This window comes from Anthonomus grandis, chromosome 12, assembly GCF_022605725.1.
Source record: "Anthonomus grandis grandis chromosome 12, icAntGran1.3, whole genome shotgun sequence".
NCBI classification, from domain to species: Eukaryota; Metazoa; Arthropoda; class Insecta; order Coleoptera; family Curculionidae; genus Anthonomus; species Anthonomus grandis.
Window position 1 is genome coordinate 20,365,107 of NC_065557.1, and position 25,995 is coordinate 20,391,101.

At 30.6% G+C, this 25,995-nt stretch overlaps 1 protein-coding gene and 1 long non-coding RNA gene across 2 annotated transcripts in view; both read left to right on the forward strand.

Moving 5' to 3' along the window:
- LOC126743206 (brachyurin-like) overlaps positions 1 to 4,452 on the forward strand; it is a 29,734-nt gene extending 25,282 nt beyond the window's left edge. The window contains exon 4 of the mRNA XM_050450189.1: positions 3,790 to 4,452. Coding sequence (XP_050306146.1) covers positions 3,790 to 4,112 — 323 coding nt within the window. The 3' untranslated portion in view covers positions 4,113 to 4,452. The remainder of the gene's footprint in view (positions 1 to 3,789) is intronic.
- A 16,491-nt stretch (positions 4,453 to 20,943) lies between these two features.
- Positions 20,944 to 21,376, forward strand: LOC126742787 (uncharacterized). Its single transcript, XR_007662720.1, has 2 exons — positions 20,944 to 21,090; positions 21,171 to 21,376. It is a non-coding gene; the product is annotated as an uncharacterized LOC126742787 (long non-coding RNA).
- Positions 21,377 to 25,995: the final 4,619 nt, after the last annotated feature.

Genomic DNA, 25,995 nt, shown 5'->3' on the forward strand with positions numbered 1-25,995 from the left:
TTTTTGACGTTTATATTATTCTTATTATTATTATTCTATCTTCTTTATTATATTTTTTATACTTTCGAAAGAATCAGACTTTTAATTGTCGTAAATATCAAATAGGAAGCAAAGTTATACAGTGTGTTCATTTAAAAACTTCCCACCACAGATTTATCGAAAACCACTGTTTAAAAAAAACGCCGAAATACGTCAAAAGGTTTGTCAAAGGGGACAACTTTCTAACCTAAAATTACTTCACCCCCGTTCACCCTCTGCCCCCAGAGTCATCCCCTTAAAAATTTTAAATGGCAAGGGGTATCGAGTAATAGCTTGTTTAAAAGGTCTTTCAAAGTCTTTTATTTTGACGTTTGATTTTTTTAAATCGGTCGATTCGTTTTCGAGAAAATTTAAAAAATCTTTGTTAATCTTAATTTGTTCAGATAGAAAACAAAAACATGAAAATATCAGTTTTTATTTCAATAAGTCCTCAAAATGTTGCCCATTTTTGGCCAAACAATGATATAGGCGATGTTCGAATTCCTGACAGACATTTTCATGTTTTTGTTTTCTATCTGAACAAATTAAGATAAACAAAGATTTTTCTAATTTTTTCGAAAATGAATCGACCGATTTAAAAAAAATCAAACGTCAAAATAAAAGACTTCGAAAGACCTAAAACTTTAAACAAGCTATTACTCGATACCCCTTGCTATTTAACATTTTTAAGGGGATGACCCTGGGGGGCAATGGGTGAAAGGGGGTGAAGTAATTTTAGGTTAGAAAGTTGTCCCCCTTGACAAACCTTTTAACGTATTTCGGCATTTTTTTTAAACAGTGGTTTTCGATAAATCCGTGGTGGGAAGTTTTCAAATGAACACCCTGTATATACTATAAGTAATTACTTAGTCACCAGTAAACTTTTTTAAAAAAGTGGTTCGGATAGTATGACACTGATGACACTTTATTAATAAATAAAAATAAAATTATATGGTGATGCATATGTATTGGATACTATCATGATAATTTATACAGTATATCCAAAAAGTCTGGAAAGATACCTTTGACAGGTAAACTAGTTACCTGTTGAGAAACGCTCAGACACATCAATTCTCTTTTATTTTTTTGCATATTTTCAGATTTCTGAAAAATATACAGCGTGCATCAAGAAGACTCGGCAGCTGTCAACTTTATTATTTTAAATAGATCACTCTATTTAATAATGCATTTTTGGATTATATGATAAATTCTAAACACATTTCATGTTAAACACCCTATATCAATCATGAACTGTTTTTGAAATTAAAATTAAAATGTTTAAAAACTTTACCCGGCTTTAGAATCTAAATTATTTAACTCTCGGTACTTTTTGTCACAGGTGGCAGGTGGAGCACTTTGACTTAGATTAATAGATTTGACATTTTCAAGTTCAATAAAGTCCGAAATGGCTCAATTAAATGAAAGAGAAAAATTACATTAATAAGATTAAGCGGTTATGGAGATCGTGTTAGACCATACGAAGAGGTCGCTAATTTATTTGCAAATCGAAATTCAATTACTTCACCAACTGCTCAGAAAATAGTAAACAGGTTGGACAAAACTCGCAGCATTAAAGAAAGGACTAGATCTGGTCGGCCAAAATCCTCAACAAAATGATGAAAGAAGTTTGGAAGTTTTACAACGTTTCATTGAAAATCCCCACAGTTCGCTGCGAATAACCGCTCAAGAATCTGACATGCCTAAATCATCGGTTGTGACAAATTTTGTGAATTAATCATGGCAAAACTAGACCAAGATCAGAACTTATTAAATAACATTGTGTTTTCGAATGAAACTACGTTTATACTTCATGGCATTTTAGACTGCCAAAATTGCAGGTACTGGACCGAGGAAAATCCACATTGGTTACGGAAAGGGCATACCCAGTATCCACAAAAAGTTAATATGTGGGGTGCGATATTTGGAATTTACATAATTGACCCTTACTTTACCCTTTATTTATTGAGGGAAATCTAACTTCCGTAAAGTATTTAGAAATGCTTCAAAAGCGCATTGTTCCTGAACTTAGACGTTTAGCCGGTACAAACTACAGACAAGAATGGTTTCAAATTGGAGCCCCTTCGCACTATAGTCGAGGGGTGCGTCATTATTTAAATTTTATTTTTCCAAATAGATGTATAGGCAGGGGAGGTACCATAGAATGGCCAGCTAGGTATAAGCTAGTATTTTCTGAATTGATTTTTATTCTAAGTGACGTAATACCAAACAAAATTAGTAACTCATTATGACTTGGTCTCAATAATACAGATTTTACTTAATTTTGCTTTGTTCCAAAGTTTCTACAATAATTACAATATCTTTATATCTTTATTAATAATCTTAATTAATATCTTTATTAAAAAAGAGCGTTAGTTACTTGACATTTTGAAACTAGAAATTTGATTTTCAAGCTTTCAAGCTTTTTTTATTTCGAGCTTCAGTTAAATCTAAAGTTATTGTTAAACGATAGTTTGTGAAAAACTAAGGTAGGAAAGTGCAACCCATATTTCTCCAAGTTAAATCATTTAGATTTTACAGTCCGGTTAAGTCTTAAAAATTTTGATTGTTAGTATTTCGAAAACAGTTCAAAATTAGTATACGGTGTTGTACATGAAATGTGTTTAGAATTTATCAAAGAATTTAAAATTGCAATAATAAGTGGGGTGTTTTATTTAAAATAATAATAATAAGCAGTCTTCCTGACGCAGCCTGTACATCTTTTAGAAATTTGAAAACATGCAAAAAAATAAAAGGAAATTGATGTGCCTGAGCGTTTCTCAACCAAGTAATTCTTTTACTTGTAAATGGTATTTTTCCTGACTTTTGGACACATTGTATATCCGAAACGTCGAACTTAAAATATGATGCAATAATTTACTCTAACCTAGATGTAAGTGCGATTAAAATGCAAATAGAGGTTTGTAGCTCAAGAACGAACTATAAGATCATAGCCAAAATATGGGATGCTCTGGTTTCTAATTGTAGTCTAGATGCTACGGAGAATCAACATTTATATTAGGTCAAAATATTCGCATTTAAATTATGGTAGTTTTTGTGTCTATATTAAAAATATCTTACAAACATTTTTGACAATAAAAAACAAACGAAGTTAAAACCCTTATGGAAACTGACTACTAAATTACTTTTAAAATTTCCAAATATATCAAAAGTCCAAAGAGTTGGAAGTACGAAGCCGGTTTATTTTTTTTTCTTGTGTGTTTTAATAAATTATAATAAGTTTATTTATCTTCAAAAATGGTTACAAACTTCTATTAAATAAGCGATATTACAAAAACAATAAATAAACAAGTAACTATAAAAGCTAAATGACCTTGTTAGTGATAAAAAATAAACTAACAACTAAATATATTTAAAAAACTATCATATTTTTATACAAAAGATGTAGGTTGAAGTCCAGAATGATGCTAGGTGGTGGAGAGTTACAGATTTTAAAATCAGAAGAGAGCCGAGAAAAAAATTATCTTAGGATTAGCATATAAACAACTTATTTTCATATTTTATTTAAGTATTTAAATTGTTTGTAGTATACAGTTAAGCCAAAGTTGCGATCGTGTGGTTCTTACTTGTAGCAAATAACCATAGTGTTGTTTTACCTGTGTGATGGGAATGTTCGATCTCTCTTAGTATATCTTTGTTTTTAAGCTGACACAGGATATTACCTTTAACATATAAAAATTAGGAAATAAAAATTTAAACTGCAAGATTTTTTCAATGTGTCTAATTTTATTAATTTAAACATAATATTTTTAGGCTTTGCTTATCATAATTCAAATAAACTCGAATGTAAGCTGAAGGAAGTACGTTTGGATATTATTGCTAACAAACGTTGCTCAATATTGTGGTACGCCTCAAGATCAGGAATTTCGGATTCTCAACTATGCACAGCAGGTAGCGATAGCATTGTTGGTAATGTAGGAGCATGCTTTGGCGACTCCGGAGGGCCTTTGGTTGTCAATGATGTTTTAGTTGGATTGGTATCTTTTGGAAATGAAATTTGTGAAGCAGGTTTTCCTACTGTTTATACAAGGATTAGTAAATTCCGATATTGGATTTCTAAATATACCGGTCTGTAAGTCTATATTACTTTAGTAAATAAGCTTTTAATTGAAGTTATATACTGATGAATTTATTTTTTATTTATTTTCTTTTAAATCGTTAGGTTTTATATAAATTTTGTATTTTATATTTCTTGTGATTTATATTTTTTAAATACTCTTGCTCATTAAATGTTTGTTATAAGTATTTATTTTATAATAAAATCTAATAGATAGTTGTTTAATAGTAAATAACTAAAGTTATATACTGCTTAATTTATTATTTATTTATTCCCTAATTAAGTCGTTAGATTTTGTATAAATTATGTGTCTTATATTTCTTATGGTTTATATTTATTAAATATTTTTGCCTATGAAATGTTTGTTATTCATCTTATATTAAAATTTTTAAGAAATAAATAAATTATGCTTTTATTACATAGAAACAAAATAATAGCATGTTATGTGCTAGTATGGACCTTTAAGTGCATGATTATCAAAGTCTTGTAAATTATGTCATCTATATACCAAAATCAAAATATTAGTTAAACGGAAAATATAATTAAAAAATCGGGTTTAGGGCCCCAGAGTTTACATGTATAATATATAACTGTGAATTATTTTAAGCAAATGCATAAAAGCTAATACTGTAAATTAAAAGGCTAGATAATAGTATTTTAAAATTGTTATAATATGAAAAGTTAGTAAAAGAAGGTGAAAGGTATCTCATTACACTCAGTGATTGTCACATTTCTAAATTGACCCTTTACATCCCAAAATATGTTCGCTATACCCAAAGGTGAGAGAGAACCAGAATTGAAACAAATTATTAATTTTCTATTACATACTCGTACCGTAAAACGGGGCGAAATTGATAGTTCTAAAAATATTTTTTGGGATAAAAATTTTCCAATTCACTTTTTAATTTCTTTAAAAATGCTAAATTGTGTAGTTATATGATGGGAGTTATTTGGTAACCTGACACACAAAAAGATGGAGGGGTAACAACAAAAAAAAATTATACTAGGTCATATCAATCCCATCCACGGAATGGGGCGAGTTTGATACCCCCTTTGAAATTGCGTTAGACTAAGTGTCTTCGAACGGAATAAGTCTATCTCGCCCCGTTTTCGATTTGGCTTACTAGATTTTTCTGTATGAAACGTCTTATCGATGGGGCGAGATTGATATATGGGGTAAGGATTGATACCATCCCTTTTTATTTAAATGATATTTATTTATTTAAAAGCATGAAAACCAAACAGAATTAGTAATAGGTTCTTATAGTTATCTTATAGTTAGTTATAAAAAACAAATGAACATAAGAATATTGTAATAAGTAAGTTCGTATAGGTAAGTTATTTTTATAAAATAATGTTAACAAAATAGTAATTTATTAGGTAACTTATAGCTGTAAAATATATATTACAGCTCTTTAACATCCACTGTAGCGGGAAATTCATATTCGTTGCCATCAGCCTAACAGGATCTATATCATAATAAGATAACAGATAACTGCTGTTATATCAGCTTCGGGGATTGTACTAAGATCATTTTCCACCAACTTAAATTTAGATCCTTCGGGATTTGTAGACTTAAAACTAACTATATTGACTTCAGTATCTGAAAATTGCGTTAAAATCTTACAGACATATTTGAAGCACGTTGACTTTCTTTTCCCAGCAAAAAACTTGACAAGAACGAATGTTTCGGGCTTGAACAAAACTTTATCAGGTTGTATATACTCTATTTCCTGTAAACTTTTATCAACAACCTCTTCCCTCTCTTCAGCCTCTATCGTAATATGCTCTAGCTCTTCACCTTCACTGTCGCTTGTTTCTTCTGAAGCTCTCGTGCTTACACTTTTTCTTGGTATAACATTGAGTCTTTGTCTTTTTTGTCTAATCCTTTCCGTATTATCGTTAGTTCCATACCTTTTTTCTCGCAATAGATCACCTAGTGTATGGTTGATTTCTTGTTCTGGATTATGATCTAAATCTGGAATTTTGTCCAAAACTTTATAACGGTTCTTAGGGAATATACCAGTGGCATAAAAACCGTTTATAACATTCCTTTTTACACCAGCTTCTTGACCTCCAGGTTTGTCTTTACTCTGAGACTTAACCATGTCCATTTTTTCTATTGCAGATTTTAATAAAGACGGAAAAACCTCTTTGGCAATTCCGGTAGAATTATGATTTTTAAGTTTATAGGCTGCTAAAACATTTCGCCACGCTACCTTGAATGGTTTGAGAAATGCCACATCGAGAGGTTGGCAAATATGCGTAGAATTTGGTACTAAGCAGACGAATGCTATATTGTTTTCCTCACACTTGGTTAGAACACGATCATTGAAATGGGATGCCAAGTTGTCGCCAATAAGCATTTTCCTGCCCTCCAAACGTTTGGCATGTGGAAGAAATAACGAGGAAAATCAATCTTCGAATGTTACAGCGTCCATTCAACCGTGTGAAGTTCTGTTAAACCGACAGCCTTGCGAGCAACATGCTTTGGTGCAGCACGGATATCCGCTTATTCCTCTTTTCTTCCAGGTATTATACAGATGTTCACTTTTATATATAACGTACGGTGGAAGAAGAGTTCCATCAGCAGATCCACAAATCATTATAGATGTGGAGCTCTTTGAATAATTGATGACATTTTCGGGATATTTGACTCCTCTTCTATAAATAAGCTTCTTACTTCCGGGGTCGTCATCAACATTTGTTTCATCAAAATTGAATATATTACTGGGAGGAACATTGTTTAGAGTTTCTTCCAAATTATCAATATAAGTTGACAATGTTTCTCTGGAAACTTTCGCTCAGGCTTTTTTTTATATTTCCGGCGATACGTTGCGATACTTGATCTTTATGGCGTTCCGATAAACTTACAGCCCAATCTTTTCTAGGAAGATTATTTGAAAATTGGTATACCTTTTTTCCCCTTCCATCAAGATACTTTTTTGCAAGCATCCTTATTTCTAAGAGATCAAGGGGAAAGCCCCAATCTGCGCATTTTAAAGCTGAATTAAGTATAGCTCTTTCTTCAAACTTTGTGAAAACAGGCTTGCCGCCAGTACTTTTTATGTGTTTGCCATGATACCTATTGTATAGAGTCCCATATGGTATTTTATATCGCTCTGAGGCCTTTTTTATAGAAAGCTCATCGTCACATATTTTTTCAATGGCTTCATTTAATTGTTCATTGGTATAATTTCTATAGTTCCGGGTGCCTGGCTTGCCCTCGTACTTTCGAACCATCTGAAAAGACCAATAAATGATCATTAGTCTGGTCAATGGATAAAGTTTTTCAAAAGCGGGGCGAGTTTGATGACTATCAATGTCGCCCCACTGGGTGGATCAAACTCGCCCCACGACGCGTATCGCCGAATTTCAAAATAACCTTAAAATCTATGAAAGAAATATCTATGATTTTACGTGTAGAAATAATGATCCTATCATGCAATTAGCACAAAATTAATACAGTTGCAATACTCACCTTTGGGTACTCGAAGTTATACAGTACACAATTTTACATCCGATAAGTGACTTCAATAAAAATGGCCAAAACACAAGATATTTATTACTGATTAGGTAAGGCGGACGTGACCTCGCGTGGGTTAGTTTACGTACTAATAAATTCTTCCGGCGGAACGCTTAGAAATAAGTGGGGGAAGTTGTAACGGTAATGATATGCGCTAGGGAAGTAGGTATCAAACTAGCCCCCCAAAATCAATCTCACCCCGTTTTACGGTAACCTTTTCTTATTCCCTACCAGCATTAGTTACATATGCTGTTACTTATGGGTAACTTGATTGTTTGCAGTTAGATAAAAAGTTAATACTATATAAAATAATTTTGTAAATTGGCAAATAAGCGATATCTATTTTATTTATTTATTTAAGTGTTACTTGCTTGATTTCTAACTGAAGGCTAGCATTTTTTAATCATTTTGGCATAGACTTTAAGGGAAGAAAATAAAGCCAACCCTAATATTAGCACATCTACAATCTCTAGCAAAACCAAGATACTAAAAACAGTATCAAAAAATAAATTCATGTCCACAAGTTGACAACTGTAGAAGACATATTATTTAAAGAGCGGTAAGCGGTACACCTAAAGGAAACGGTTTCCCGAAGATGTATTGAACTATACGCAAAAATTGAAACATTATCAATGGGTAGGGTAGACAGACGTATAAGTATTCAATACAACATGATTGATAATATTTGATAAATAAGGAGCACGTTAAAGATCAATAGAATCATGTCGACATCCAGAAAAAAAGACAGATAATAAATTGAAAGAAATATAAGAAATAAATAAAAAGTTTTGTGTGCGACATACTCTTTAACTGGGTTCGATGTTGTAAAAGACGGACTTTTCAGAACATTGGATTTTGGATCACAAAGGTAAGAAGAAGAAATTTTACGATTGTTCGCATCTTAGGCAAGGTATATAAATACTATTTTATGTTATTGAGTTGTTTAATTTTAATAGGTATATCATTTTAGAGTTTAAGTGGTATTTCTTAGCTGAATTCAAAAAGGTTAAATATTTATTTTTTTATTTAAAATTTTTTTTTGTAATAGGTGTTATTAATACACTCCGAATCCGAATGCGTCTCCTGCGATTTATAAATTAAGCTTTTAATAGCATAACCAAAGTTTACAGAATAGAATACAAAGTAGAATAGTATTCTATTCTGTAAATTTTGGCATAACTCATGTTATGCTTGTACACGTAATGAACTTAATAGGTTAGCAGGTTTATTTGTATTTAAAAAAATATAATTTGTATGTTTGCTTAATTTTTGTTTTTGCTGAATATAGGTCAAAAAAACTACTTTAGACAATCAATTGTATATTTTGTCGACGTTTGGCTCTCTATGAGATCATCCTCAGGACTCAGATACATTAAAAGCAAATAGGATTATTAAGTTCAAAATCATTAAACCAATTTTATACATTAAAATTCACATTAAATAAAATTAGTTATTTTGAAAATTTATTATAAAACTTAACCAAAATTCAAAAAAAAAACTAACACTTCGTACAATGTCTAAACCTTCCAAATTTTAAAACCAAAAGGTCACAATAGATAGTATTAGAAAGATTCTATCAAAATTAAAAACTTGTTTATACATTTACAAGTAATATATAATTTATTTTACAGGGTGTCCATTTAATATCGCGGTGCTCGATTGCGGCTAAATATTGAAACGGGAAAAAATTTTAATAGGGAGAATGTTAATGGAGTTAGAGGGGCTACTTTTAATAATTAGTTTGGTTGATACAGGGTGTCCCAAAAAAGCGTAGTATATAATTTGAACTTTTTCTTAAATGGAACCACCTATATTTTTTTTCCGAAATGGGAGTCTTATTTGACGGTCTCTTTAAGCCTAAAACTGTTTTGCTCTAAAATGCGACGTCGTCTATTTATTAACAGTTAAAGGAAATTTTTACGAAAATCAATGTATCATTTATATCTTAATATTTACCAAGGACGTTTTCTATCTTTTTGAAAATCTATGTAGAGTCCTTGGCTTAGTTCATTTTGTCTTTCGAAATTTTTAAAATTTATTTTTTTTATACGGGGTGATCAAAATCATTACTTAAATAATGATAATATTCAATTCAATTTTGCGCAATTTTTTTAAATGGAACACACTGTATCTAGTAATGCGGTTTGATAGAGCATTCTTTTATCTTCAATTTGATACCAACAAGTTGGCCTTTATCTGTAATCGTTTTCTTAAAATTGGTTCTTAAAGGAAGAGTAACACATTTTTTCATAGACATTACGACAGCTAAGACGGAAAATAATTAATAAATGGAGCACTTGTCACTCTGTTCAATTCTATTAAATGTTTTGTGAACCGACATAACTTTCACTTTTACGATACAGAAAATCCGCATCGAGTTTTTGTCAATAATTTTCAACACCGATAGAGCATCAATGTTTAGGGTGGAATAGAACATGATTTTGTTATGGGTCCATACTTTTTTGAAAACCGTGTAACAGGAAAAGTTTTTCTAAATTTCTTAAGAGAGAATTTTCCACGCTGGACATAAGATCTTTCCGACTTTGTAAGGCATCAAATGTGGCTACAGTTGAATGGTGCACCAGCTCACTTCAATGCAAATGGCAGGGAACATATCACGCACCAATTTGGTAATTGATGGATTGGAAGGCTAGGTTAGTTATTAAAATTAACTTTTGTATACATAGTTATTAAACTTTATACTTAATAGGTCCCATTGGATGGCCTCCTCGGTGACCGGATTTAACGCCTCTGGATTTCTTTTTGTGGGGAAATGTTAAATCCGAAGTTTATCGTATTGTACCCACAATTAGGGAAGATATGGTGAAGCGCATACAAGAGTCTTTTAGACGTATTACGCCTTCTACTCTTCGTGCAGTTAGAAGAACTTTCGCACGTAGGGTTGATTTGTGTTTGGACCAAAACGGTAGAGACTTTGAGCAATTTTTTTGATATAACTCTTTTTATAATGTATTTAATTAACGTTGTTAATGTTTTTGGTGAATTCTTAATGTAACTGAACTTGATAGTAGTGATTTATTTTTCTTGTGAGATTTTCCAGCGGACGATTTCCGGATTTGTAAGTCCTTACCTATTTCCCTTACTCTAATTTCCGGATTTTCTACAACCGACTTGATGACTGTCAATTTGATTTCTTCATTTAAAACTGTTTTTGTTCTAGTTTGTTTTTTGTACTCTACGCTTCCAGTATGTTCTAATCATTTTCAAGTAAAAATAAACGTTGTGATGTCTATGAAAAAATGTGTCATTCTTCCCGTAAAAACAAATTTTGAGAAAACGGTTATCGGCTATCAAAACACGTTATTAAATACAGGGTATTCTATTTAAAAAAATAGCGCTAAATTTAATTGAAATTATCATTATTTGAGTAAAGTTTTTGATCACCCCATATAAGAAAAATAAATTTTGGAATTTCGAAAGATAAAATGAACTAAGCCAAGGATTCTACATAGATTTTTCAAAAAGATAGAAAACATCCTTGGTAAATATTAAGATATACATTGATTTTCGTGAAAATTTTCTTTAATTGTTAATAAATAGGCAATGTCGCATTTTAGGGCAAAACAGTTTTAGGGTTAAAGAGAGCGTCAAATAAGACTCCTATTTCGGAAAAAAAAATAGGTGGTTCCATCAATCAAACTAATTTTAAAAAGTAGCCCCTCTAACTCAATTAACATTCCCCATATTAAATGTTTTTCCCGTTTCAAGATTAAGCCGCAATCGAGCACCGCGATATTAAATGGATACCCTGTATATTGTAGATCGTCCTTGGCAATAATAATAACTGTAATATCCATAATCAATATAGTTTTTTAGTTTTTATTTTTTTCTCTGTTGTTTGGACAATCGTTTCAAGCAGCCAGTGCACTTATAAATTCTTTATAAATGAAAAAACAACACATAGATAAGCTTTAATATTATTGTCATTAAGTTCTCTTGTAATCTTCTAAGAGAGATTACTGACGTAGGGTATTTTAAAGTATTTTTTTTAAGTTTTTTATTCAACTGTTTTGATTTGTTTTTGAGTTGATTGATCAGTTTTAAACAATATTTTATCACATAATTTGAATGCATGTTATATTTTTGTATATATTGCTCTTACAAAACATTTAATACAGATGTTGATAAAACAGTTTTAGGCAGAGAAGATTGAGACCTTTAAGTCATTTTATCGGCGTTTCCAAACATTTATTAAATTTGTTTTTTAAAATTAAAAATCTCGTTTAAATATGTGAAATACAAAAGCCATTTTGCTAAATGTTTTTTTTCCAAAAACCTCTAAAAATTTTAAAATATTTATTTTTACATTCCATTTAACCATTATTTCTTAAGAAGGGCACTTGTTTTAGTCACTGGTCCTGCTGGAACCTAACAAATTAATAGAAGTTTTGACAGGTGTGTAAAATAAATTACGTCTAGCGGCGACCAATCCTGACTCTTTGTTCAATTATCATTATTTAACCGACATTGAATTTATATTTATTTTATTTAATATTTATTTGTTTCTCTTTTTTTCTTTTGAATAAAACTATGATTATATTTCGAGGTTCCCAAAAGTATTTTAGAACAACACCTATAATGAATCCATCCTGTTTAAAATGCATATCTTGACTGCATCTTAATAATATTTTAATCCTATTGTATTTCCATCCTTTAAGACCACTGAAGGATTAACAGCCGCGAAACAGTTAATCTTTCATTTGGCCGTCTTGAAACATTAGCCTGAGAGAAACAAGCGGCATGTAAAGGATTGGCATGCCTTTACTGTTGAGACAATGACTAAGAGTCTTTTGTATCTAGTCAAAAGGGTAAATAATTTGGTCTGGTTAGCGTCTTGCCTGGATAAACTGACATTGACGTCATGAGTTTAAATGTAGAGTAGGAAATATAATGTGACGCAAAAAGCGGTAAAATATCAATATATGGGTATTTTTAGTTATTTTTTTATTTAAGGCAAAAGGCATTGTAGATAATTTATTCATTTAAATGCTTAGCAAATTATTTAAGAAAATCATAAAAAAAATAAAAAAATAATTTTAAGAGAATTTCCCTAAATTTGTTTGAAATAAACCAATCTCTCAATATGTATGCCGCATTATTAATAATGAAAGCAAAATATGGTTTAAAGAAGAATTAGGATCTTTTAATAGTCACTGAAAGTTTTTTTCCTTATCTTCAACATGTTTTTTTTGGCTTGAGGCCCATTATAGTCTAGGTTGTAATTTATTTTCTCCTTTATAAAGCTCGTCCAGGAGAGTTCCTTAACTGCCATATGTAACAGTGCCATATATAACAATATCCTGGAAAAAGTCCTATAATTGTTCTCAGATTGTGTTTTCCGAATGTTAGAAGGTCTCAGGTCATTTTCTACATTTCTCTCTAATAAATTAGGTGTTCTTAAGCCACGTTCGTATATCCGTATCTGATACTATTTGGCACCGATATAATATAAAAAGTGGCAATATTTTTTTATAACAAGTTATAAGCTTTCTCATTTCCTGCTGTTCTGTCTTGGTACGGACATAAGTTTTACATTACTAAAGATTTTTAGATTTTTAAGTTCTAATAGGCAGTTTCATACCAGCTTCCTAGGTTTCGCAAAAACTTTTGAATGCTCTGAAATTTCATTTTCCGTAAACGAATATTTTTTTTGGCTGGAGCGTTATGGTTGCAATTTAACTTGGCGCGGCAGTTGATTACGATTGTAACTTTTAACCCTTAACTGGTATGGCGGAAAAAAATCACGTTCCAAGTATGGTAGGGTCAAATTAGACCTTTCGATTTTTTTTAAACTAAAACAAAAACAAATTTAAAAATATGAAAATAATAATATATTAACAACTCTGAGGCCATATAAACCAAAAAAATTTCACTTAAAATAAAGCTAGACTAAAAAATATAAGGTTTTTTAAAAAATAGGCTTTTTGCAAAATGACTCGAAAATAAACTAAAAAACACAAAATTTAGGTGAAAAATTAAGAAGATGTTCTTAAATAAATATGAAAACGTTCAAAACACTTAAAAATAAAATCCTAAAAAGGTTTATAAAAAAACTAACAAACATGTTTGAACCTTCTATTATTGGCAATTATTGCAACGAATTATTTTTACGCAATGATTTTTACAAACGTATTTATGGCAGTTATCACATATAAGTGATTGTTTATTATCATTGCGTGGACAAATAGAACACCTTGAACCTCTTAGGTGGTCTTTCCCCATGTTCATTTCTGCCTGGACCTATCTCTGGAATCTGACCAATTCGATGAATAAGCGCTTTTAATTCCCTGGGAATATTTTCTATTTGAGATGGGCGAATTAATTGGTTATGTATTAGATCTCTTCCTAAGGTAACTAGAAACTTTTGGTCTGTCATTTCAGCCTCTGGATGAGCATTATTATATAAAATACTTCCAATTACAGCGCTAATATCCATCATTCGACACCAAATTGCTTGTGGCCATCTTTTAGTGCGTCTACTAACTTTACAATTTGCACACGTCTGATCTAATACATCTACCCCCACTTTGGTAATATTGTAAAAATCTATCATGTCTGGAAGTTTATTTTCTCTGTCCAAAACTCTATCATTATGATGAAAACTTGATATAAGACAAACTGCTCGATTTTTTACTGGAACATAAGATAGCAAAGTCACGTCTCTGGTAAATCCGAAAATCGAAGAATAAACCGGTCGTTGCTTATTTGGCAAAAATTTCTTTAGTAGGTCCCTTTTGTTTTTTCGGATAGTACCGACATAGGTAAGTTTACAGCGTTGTAGCTCTTCGACAAGCTCTAAAGAAGAAAACCAGTTATCCCCAGTAACATTTCGGTTAGAATTTTTTATCGTATCAACTAAAGAAAGAAAAAGAGCTTCTTAGGATTCTGCATTTGAGTGTCTTTTCCGGTATAAACATAGACGTTTACTAAATAATGCGTCCGAGCATCACAGAGACACATCATTTTGATTCCGTATTTTTCCGGCTTACTTTTGATAGACATTCGAAATGTACATTTACCGCGAAAACCAATCAACATTTCATCCACAGTTACATATTCCCCACATGAATAGTTTGTATGACAATTATTCACGAAGCGATAAAATATATCGGAAATATGGGCTAGCTTGTCTCCGGTTCATCTTCTGGTGTCTGGATCATCAAATCTCAAAGCTGTGAGGAGAAAATTAAATCTTTTTGCAGTCATTACGGAACGAAATATATCACGACCCGTGCCTTCAGTTGCGAAAAGGGAATTAATATCTTCGTGGTTCGACTTGAATACGCCTGCCAAGACGAGGAGACCAAAATATTTCGGTTTCGTCAACATGATTTAAAAATTGGCAGGATAAGGCATTGTGCGCATAACTAGCTTGCAAGCTCGTTATTTTTTCATTGGTCTTCTCGATAATTTGCTTGATTATTGTATCTTCAACTAACAGCTTAAAAGCTTCTGTGGCTGAATTTGGTTTGTTAACTCGTGCTGGTCCAGAAAGTCCTGGTAGATGCGAAACAATATTGCTTGCACGAGCACGGCTTGTGGCAGGAGCTTTTGTTGACCATTTTTTTCTATTTTTCCCATTATAGTAGCTTCTTACGCCATATTCACTCTCATCATCACTACTATCCTTCAAAATATCTTGTTCAATATCCAAATTTATTTCATCTGGCAAATTACCAACACTCGGTTCAGAATCACTATCGCTTGCAGAAATATGTTCACTAACGATAGTCTCGGCATCAGAAATGTCGCTGTCATTATCAAAAAAAGTGTTAGCAAGCTGTTCTAACTTGTGCTCTGTTAGTGGTGCCTTTTTATCCTTTAAAGAAGCCATTACATTAAAAAATTAGAAAACCCAAAAAAGTACGTATGGCGGGGTCAATTTTGACCCATTTAATTCACAGACCTTAGCTAAACGAAAACTCAAACGCGACTGCCACGCAGAAATACTCTACTCAGTATGGCCGAGGAATACATGGAAGGCAGTGTTGCCACTTGCAATAGTTTTTCTTTAATAAATTTTTTTATTTTGGATGGTGTCAAAATTGACCCACCATACCAGTTAAGGGTTATAAACCGTGTATTGTGGTTGTAAAAATGTCAAAAACGAGTTTAAATGCTTTCAGCTATTGAATTTATATAAGTACATAGCAAAAATTATGTTCAAAGAAAAGCAATTTCGATATGGGGAGGGGGAGGTGTAGCATTTCGTATTAGTAATTCTTTAAAATGTCAAATACTTAAATCTCCGAGTCATCATAACCCTAATATATTTCACTAATTTATAACTTTTATCAAATAGTAAAGCAACCTACTAGATCCAACCTAGAGCAAATCTACATCTAATCCTACTATTTGTTTAAATACTCACGTTTTGGATATGTCTGTTATATCAGACTGGAATTTTCTAAGGGTAAATAATTCATCTGATATCGAACACATAGAGATTATTCGAATTTAAATTTTCAAGAATTCTTACTAAACCTTTTTATTATTGATAGGCATTATATATTTGGTGTTGATGAGATCATTTAATTTTTTTTATAGCAAGCTGATCTATTAAATTCTACGCTTTACTAAAGCTCCCAACCCGTGTTTAATCGATATATGATAGGTTTATAATGAAGTTACATCAAAAAGTTTTAACAAAGTATACAAAATAAAAATAGTAAGGTAAAATCAGAGAAAAAAAGAATATATTCAACATAAATTTAGAACGGCTTTTCGCGCACTCTGCAAAAATTGGATATTATTAGTGAACAAAAAAGTAGCTTTAAAAAACAAAATGATGAACTTTGTAAAATGTTAAATTACTTTTTTTAATAAAAAATACTTTAAATATTGCAGATTCCTCTAATAAATTTATTATTACCAAATATGATAGTATTAAACATTCAAATATCCTGATTTTTTTTAGTTTTACTTATGTAACTCAAGGTAATGTTGAGAAAATCATTTCTAAAATAAAGATGTGTCGACCGAGTCGAGTGATGATATTGACTTTTAAATGTTATCGCTAAATACTTTTAACATAACACTAATTTTTAATACTTCTGATTCTGAAAATTTAATGATCCTGCAAATTCTCTAACCCTTGGAAATTGGCTGACGTAATTCTTATTCCCAAGATTAATAATCCAATTTAACCTTGCCTTTACTGACCAGTGAGTATTCTTCCTTCCTTGGACACCACCACTGTTCTGTTGCATATATGTGATGACATTTTTATAAGAGCTATAGGTGAAGGTCCTCCAACGTCTACTGGTTGATCCTTTCAGAAATAATTAGCAAATAATAGTTAGACCTATTTTTTGTTAGAAGCTTAAATATTTTACTTTACTTTAATGCTATTCGACTTATTTAAAAATTATCTAACGGGAGGAGCCAAAGAGTTACCATCATATCAAAAAATTTTAATTATTTCTTGACCAGAAAGGTAATCCTTAAGGGTCAATATTAGGACCACTTTTATTTTCAATTTTATTTATTTGATGTAAATGATTCTGCGGAATGTATCAAAGGAAATCTTTTAATAGTTTCTAACTATCTAAAGCTCACAAGCTCGTTCTTATCAATTCTAAATCTAAGCTACTGTTGCTTAAATATCAGCCCTCTGATAACTTCGAAATTAAAATTAAAGGAATAATTTCGGCTACTTCTGCACTAGGGGTTTGCATCAACAATAAACTGAACTTTCAATATCATATATCTCAATCACTTCAAGTAAAATTAAAACTATTATACATGCACAAAAATATCATTTCCATCAATATCGGGTATTCCAGGTTACGCTATTAGAGTTTGCAAAAGAGTCGTAATTTTTGTCTTAAACTTTGCTATGAGGGAAGAAAATTTATTCATTAATAAATCTAGTGTATCTCCTTACTCTTGCAATTGTATTATTAGGAACTTCCACATATTCTTTTAATAAATTTGTATCCAACGCTACTAAGATCGCCATACACATAACTGCGATAGCCTTGTCATTCCTAGACACAATACTGATACAGGTTTGAACTTTTAATGTTCTGTCTAGTTAAAATTTAATACCGCTCTATCCAATTTTAAATATGAAAATAAAAAGACTCTCTTTTAGAAGCGTTTTTAAAAGCCAAACAATGTTTCCGTTATATCGGCTATAGTTCTGGATCAATTATTTATTCTTGTAGCTTTAATTATTTTCTAAGAATCTGGCCTTTGCACTGTAAGTTAGAAATATTATTTTATGAAAACATTCTTAATTTAATGGTTAGATGGAGTAGCTGTGCTAGCCATCGGTAAGAATTAGTAATTTTATGTAATTTTTGAAATAAAAAATGATTATTATATTAAAGTAGAAAAGATATGTCCTATTAAAATCAGCTAGTCGGTGCAAATAAATACGATATATAATAAGTGAGTAAGGTATTTATTTCTCATAAAAATAAATATTTACAACTTTTTTGATCACAATAATATAATTTTATATGGATCACTCATTCATTGTTTTTGGAATATTTTGAAAAAGAAGTCAAAATCTAAATTAAGAATATTCTTAGTTTTCAACCAAAACTTTGCATTTATTTTAGCTAGATGATAAATAAGTAACTGGACTACCTAAAATTAAACAGAGTGTATGACTATACGAATCTGAGGGTTGGGACATAAAAACTTAAACTTGAACTTCACAAATAATGGCGTCGAAAGCAATTTACATATCTTTTAATAGAACGTGATATCAGCCAAGGGTGTAAAGTGGCTCATAAATTCGAGAAAGTTAATAAGTTTTATTCATAAAAAAGTCTAGAATTTTTTTTTTAATTTTTGTTGATTTCTTTTTTTTTATACCCTCAAATTTCTTATATTTTATATAACAATAAAATACATTAAATGGAAGAAGTACATACGAAAAAATTTTTTTAATAATTGACAAATGAATAAAGCTTAGTATTATGATTTTCACCGATTTAGGAGAAAGAGGCTATTATAATTTCTAGTCACAATCGTTACTATATTTCTAAAATTTCATATTTATGAAGAAATAATGACGGTTAAAAAAATTAAAACTTTACTTAAATGTTAGCCTATTCATACTCGGGCCATAATCAGATATCTTGCTAAAAGTTCAGGTTTTTAACTTTAGTTAAGAATGTCTCATGTTATTAATAAAAATGATTTTAAAAAAAATTAGTGGTTTTATTTAACAATTATTGGTTTGCAGTAGTAAGCTTAAAAAGTGCTGGAATATAAATTAAAAATTTGTGTAACAACCGATAATCTTAATTATTGTAAATTTTTTATTGAAAGACTTACACTATTATTTTTGATATTTTTGTTATTTGTCATTGTTTTACGAAATGTGAAAAATCATCCCACGAAAAATAAATAAGTTATTAAAACAGTTTCAAATTGGGGTATGGATATAATGCAACCACGCATTAAAATAAATAGGAAAATTGATTGCCCCTGGTATGTTTCAAGCAGCCAATCGGAAACAAGACGATTAAATAAAGAAGTTAGGATGTTAAATGAAGCGAAGATAACGTGCACCGAGAGACAAAGATAAAAACTAGTAGCTAACAGATCTATTCCATTTCAGTTCTTATTGGAGTTTTTTTCATATAGATTGAAAATATGAAATTAATTAGTTGCACACACTTGCTCACACCATGAGCAAGAATCTGTAATATATAAACAATATCACTTGTTTATAATATTTTTTGTACACGAATAATAGTAATGAAGGATTTTTTGTGATTTTCTGTCGTTAAGGCAGCAAAGAATAGTAAATATAGTACTTACTTAAATATATTTCTGCTGTTAGCTTTTGTAAAATGGTAGCTATTCAGAAGAGTAATGAAAACGAAAAATCTTATAAAGAATCACGAACAAAAGCAAACAACCATTAATGTAAATGTCTTTTGTATTTTAATTTGGTTGAAACATAAAATAGTTAAATGCTTCTATTTAGTTATTTTAATAACCTACCTGATCTATTTCCTTATATATGATTTTTCCAGAAACATGAATCACTTGAATTCCTTATATTATACGACATATCTCGTTTTAATTTTTCATCAAATTAAAGATGTTCGAGCTAGTCACATATTATAATATAGTTACTAATTATAATTATTAAATTTAATATTTTTAAAAATATTTAAAAAATATAACCTACACATTTTTTATATCCATTTGCTAAATATCAAAGATGTATCTAACCGTAACAATTTGGCGCAAAAAAGTTCTTAACGTTTGTCGAATGACTGACATTAAAATAAACTGCGTTTGTTCTGTTATCTTTATGACTACGAATATGCCGGTTTTCGTCATAACAGCAATAATAAAAATATTTTACAGTAGGGACAGTGCACACCCTTTACCATCGGCATATTTTTAAAAAGTAATTTTGAACCATAAAAAATGTTAAAATGTCATTAGAGAAGCTTTGAAAATAGGCGACAGGAAGGACAGTAATATATTAAAGGTATCTGATATGTATATATATTCGTCCACCGACTTATTTACATTTAAGCAGACATAAAGGAAAAATTAAAAATATCATTTCCATACATAAATTAAATTTTTAAAAGAATAAAAATAGGTTCTTTTAATATATTTGACCCTACCCAAACCGCATCACACGTCCTGAGTACGTAATTTTTATGTCATACTTATGTACATACGTCCATTGTTATAAAAATAACATATTTAGTACGTACTTTTGTATACGTAGTTCGTACGTACATTAATTACGTCTCGCGAACGTACATACATGTACTAGAAAATGTTTTAGCTCCCATGGATAACACAACAATAAAAAAAAATATATATACATTTTTGTTAATACAGAAAACTATATGCCAGGAATTTTTTTTTCAAATATACGTATTTTTAAATACTTCTAAGTTTTATTTTCAATATTTCTTATTTCGGTAGGGTAAACAGAAAAAACGCCATTTGCATGTTTCTTTGCTTTGATAGAAAGACAACGACTGTCAAATCGAGATTCCCTCTCTCCAAAGGACTAACATATCCTATAAATTTAGGTTATTTACATGTTGATCTGGTCGAAAAGTAATTAGGTATATGGTTTTCAAAACCTCTAAAAATTATAGATAATGGAGTTTTTGCCATAATAATATATCAAAATTATCAAGGTCGCAAAAGCAACTCAGTGTTTTTGTTGCCCCCACTGACTGTCAAATAAGTAATTGGTAACATTGGGGAGTTGACACTATTGACAGTGTTTAAGACAAGTGACAGATGCGAGAACGAACGCCGGAATGCCCTTATTTCAGTCGGCTTGGCAATATTGGCGTCATGACGTGGGTTGTCCCTTTGTAATAAAAGTTTACACTCCTGTGAATTTAGGATTTAAAAAATTCGGCTTATAATAACATTTTCTTATTACATTTAAATTTAATTTTACTGTTCACTCAGTGATAGGAAGGATCTAGCCCAATTCATGGTAAGAACATATTTATTAATTTTAGTAGTAATGGAATTTCTTATTTGATAATTTGCTTATTTTAAAATATAATTTTAAAGTACAGCACACGCAAGTGTACAAGCAGGGATTGGAGGCACAAAGAAAATTGAAGACTGTATTTTTTCACAACAGTTGCCAAAAACAAGTGATTTTTTTGTGGAATTTTTCTTAAACGTTTATTTTTGTTTTAGATATATATGTACATGTTTTGTTTTATATTTTTATATATATCTTTTAAAATCAATATATTTTCAGTTTTTATAAATGAGTTATTTTTTTTCCCAAATACATTTTACCAGACATCAAAGCAGTCATGTAAACATCCTAGATACGTCATATTATGTCCAATACATGACTTAAAATGTCCTAGAAGTACGTACATATGACGTAGAATCCTGCGGAAAGTGGACGTCCTATATACGTCCATAGTACATAATACGTCTTTTGCGGTAGGTATGTGTGCTGTTTGGGTATCTGGTCTACTTTATTGAGTCTTTGCTCAAATATTCAAAGAATTAGGATAGACTACCAAAAACAGTTCAGTAAGGTTTACGGCTTACATGTTTTATCTTAAAAAACTTCCAAAAAAATAAACTAAAATAAAGAGGTTCAGCGACTGGTGTAAAAGATAAGAGAAGGAAGTGGCTATGTTGCTCGCAGAATAGTAAAAAATAATCAAACAAGGTATATTCAGAACAAATTGTTTATTATTGGCTTAGCAGAGCGCTTTCGGCGTATGAGCCATCATCAGTTCTAATTGTCAGTTACGCACAAGAGTTCCATGTTCTGGGAAAAACATTGTCAAAAATTAAAATGATTTTAAAAACATTTAAGATTCTTTTTAACACAATTCAAACATAAACATGGATAATAACGTCATCTCTTTTTAAATGTTATATGTAATCTTAAATGTTTTTAAAATTATTTTTATTTGTGACAATGTTTTTTTAACTAATATTCAACATTTAACTAACAATTTAATAAGATTTTTCATAGATACAGAGATCCCTTAAAATTTTACATTAGTTAATTTTAAATTAGTTTGCTATTAGAACTGTTTATTATCTATGAATAGTTTATGTTTTCTTTTAGTTATTAATGCTACAAAATTCCTAACCTGCCAATAGCCATATCAGTTTTCAGTGGTGTTATTTTCTTAATATTTTAAATTAGGAGTAATCCAAAGAAGAACTCTCTAAACAAGCCTTGGGCAGCCCTGCCTTCACGAAAAGTGAGAACATACTAGACCAGGCAACAACTGCGAAAGGTAGCAGGGCTGCTCACAGACTCGGGAAAGTAGATACACTGCTATGTATAGATTGTAAGGAAGAGAAAGAAGCCACGCTGCACATTCAACTAGACCCAGGGACTAGTTGAATGTGCAGCGTGGACCATACTGGACTTCCTAGAAGCAACAGAACTGAACAAGTGGAAGTAAATCTATGGGGCACCATAGGACTGCAACAGAGCAGACCGCAGTGCTGAAAACAAACAAGTGGGTAACCGAGCACCGAGTCCCATGCTATCAGGAATTCAAAAGCTACCGGTTTTCATAAAAAAAAATTTTGCCTACAAAAAATCCAAGGAACTTTTCTTTTAGTTATACGTGTTATCTCTTACGTCTGTTAAAATAGTGATCTGAAAATACATGACTAGGGAAAATTTATATTTAATAATTGTTAAAATTAAAATTCCTAATACACATAAGATATTATCACATAATATTAATAAACTGATTTATTTTTCTCAAAATCATCAAAAAATTAATAAGTTTAGTAGAAAGGTGGTCTATAAATACGTCTAAAAATGTATGCAGTATTATTTATTTGGCATTAATTGATATTTTTTTGTTTATAATTATAACAAAATCTCTTCTAAAAAACACTATATTCGATCCCGCCCTGCAAGCTATTCTAAATAAATTGTTGGCTGAAATATGAATAAGCTCATCATCGTCTCTGTTACGGTCACAAAACCAATAATATACTCCAATATATATAAGTTAAAATCACCAAATGATACCTTGATAATATTTTTCATATTTTTCGCATTCTGAAATATCTATATATTTAATCATGCTCTCTTATTCAAAATCTCATGAACCACCACTGCAAGTTATTGAAAATCCTATATTAAAAACCAGAAAATTTCCGAGAATTGCTTTCAGATAAGGTTAAACCTATACAAGACTTAAACAAAGATGGGAATGTCATCCCTTTTATTTTGCGATATAATATCACTACTAGTGCGATACAGCTACAGGGATCTAACATAAGATTGATTCTAAAAATCCTCAAAAATTAAACGTTTGGGTGGTACTTTTGGTGATAACATAACTAGAGAATTTATATCACCAAGAAATTTTATTAGATATAGTTGCTTGATAAAAATTATGACAAGCGGCGACCGATATTACTATAATCAAAATGACAATATTTTAGCAAGATGAGGCTTCACCACATTATGTACGGTGCAGTTTGTGAGTAAAACGGTTGCTGGTAGATCAACTGGGAAAAGGGAGTGACAATAAATCTATCATGCTATTCTAAACAATAATAATTATATATGTAGTTAAAATTTTATATAGGAAATTTCAGATAGCAACTATGTAGAAAATGTAATACTATTATATAATTTTTACGTGCCTTGTGCGGTCCATAGATGAATTTATTATTTGTTGTTAATAACGCTGCAAAAGCGTCTTTAGAAATAAAAGTGTCTTTGCTATTCTACAGGCTCTTTACGTTTTTCTTTATACATCGACTCAACGTTGGCAAGTATAAAAATAAAATTTCAACTTTCACACTAAAACTCTTTCTGGTATTAGACGTAAAACTAGAATAGATATTCTCAAAGTTCTTATATACAATATAGAAATATACAAAAATACAAATACAAAAATATATGACGCTTTATGTGCACTTTATTACGATAATACCAACGAATTTAAAAACAGAAATATAGAAAAGTCATTGTATTTAAAAATTAAGTCGTTTAAATTTATTTGTTTTATTATTACATGGTATAATGTGTTAACAAAAATTAATATTGTAAGTAAAGTAATGCAAGAATTCGATGCACTACTACCTGATATTAGTTTTATTTTGGAGCGTACGAAAACATGTGAATCTAATACTAGATTAAATGAAACGTTTGATGAAATTTTCATTTTTCTAATTAATATTATTATACTGCATTTCAAAGAGATAGAGAGTTATTAAAAGTAAATTTCCAAGAGTTCTGTGATCATCTATGGGCGTAGATTTATATATACAGGCTGTCCCACATACAACGATATGCATTGGGATTTCGAAAACGGTAAAAGATATAGTTTTGGTTAAATGGGAAAAAAGTTGCACTGTTTCAAGCCCAATCAGATGCGACATTAAGATTCACAATAGCTGCAGGGGTTCTCAAAATATCGAGCTCTCTAAAATTTAGGTTTTTAGAAAACTGTAATATCGTCGCCATCTTAAATCCGATTTTAATAAAATTTGGTAATTTTGGGTTGGGTTGGGTTGGGTTGGGTCTACTATGACCAGTCGACTGACGTTAAGGATAATATTTTTTAAGGCATTGTAACAACTTTGTTATTTCTTATGGATGCCATATTAAATTTATAGGTCATTAATAGCACGTAAAAAGATGTTTTCATCCATATATATCAACTCTATCTTGATATGGCAGAAAACATAAATTTAATAAAAGGAAAACATTTTTTCACTTAGTTAATTGTGAAAACAAAGCCTGCCAATCATTTATTTTTTTTATATTTAAACAAGAACGTAATTTCTTTAATATAAAAATTAGATTTAAGAAAAATTGAAAAAATATGATTTCTAGCTTACAGGGATAAATAAAATTAAATAAATAAAAATCAAGAATTAACCAAAATAAAATTAGTTAATAAAGATTCAAGAAGACCTCAATTTTTATTAATACACAATATACACCTCTTAATCATAGCCAAACAAGCGTTTTTGACAATTTATCGTGACATTTCTTGAATTGCTTGTCGAGCGACTGCTTCAAGTCAAGCGACTTCCTCTGTAGTATGATTAGTGTAATACAATTTTTCTTTTAGGTATCCCCATACATAAAAATCAAGGGGCGTCAAATCAAGTGAATGGGCAAGTCACGCAATAGGACTTCGATTTCCTATCCAATTATTTACATATTGTTCAGTTAGGTATGTCTTAAAAAGGCAACTCTTCTAAACTGGGATCTACGTAATTTTCCAGAATTTCTATGTATTTTGGTCCTGTTAAGTTGTCATTAAAAATGTTAAGTAAAACACGTCCATTTAAAATACCTATCTAAGCATCCCCATCTTGGTTGATGGCTTAATTTGCGGTTTCTAAAAGGGCTTTCTATGACTATTAAAGACACTACAATTTCTAAACTTGCTTTCATTCGGCCACAACACTTTTAAAGGAAATTTAGGAAATTCCTGGCGTTTTCTGAGGAACTAGTTGAAAAATACGGACCGTTCGTCTAAGCCTCCTTCTCGAAGTCCCTGACGAATGTGCTCATGATATAGGCGGTATTTAAACTTTTTAAGAAAATATAAAAAATTATTTTTTAGATGTCCCTTTAACTTTACCGGACCCAAAAACAGGTGGATATTATAGCAGCTATGGTAAGAGATTCACAACAGTCTACTTCCACAGTTGGTGATACTTGCGATGTATCTTCTGCTGCTGTGAAAAGGGTACTTACAGAACATAAAGTTCATCCGTAAAAATTCAAATGGTTTTGCCTCCAACAATATTCTATATTGTGGTTTATATAGAAAAATTTTATCCATTATTCTCAAAGAGATCAATATACAAAATTTCCGTAAACAAAGAAAAGACACACGTCTCACAACATATAACGGTTTAT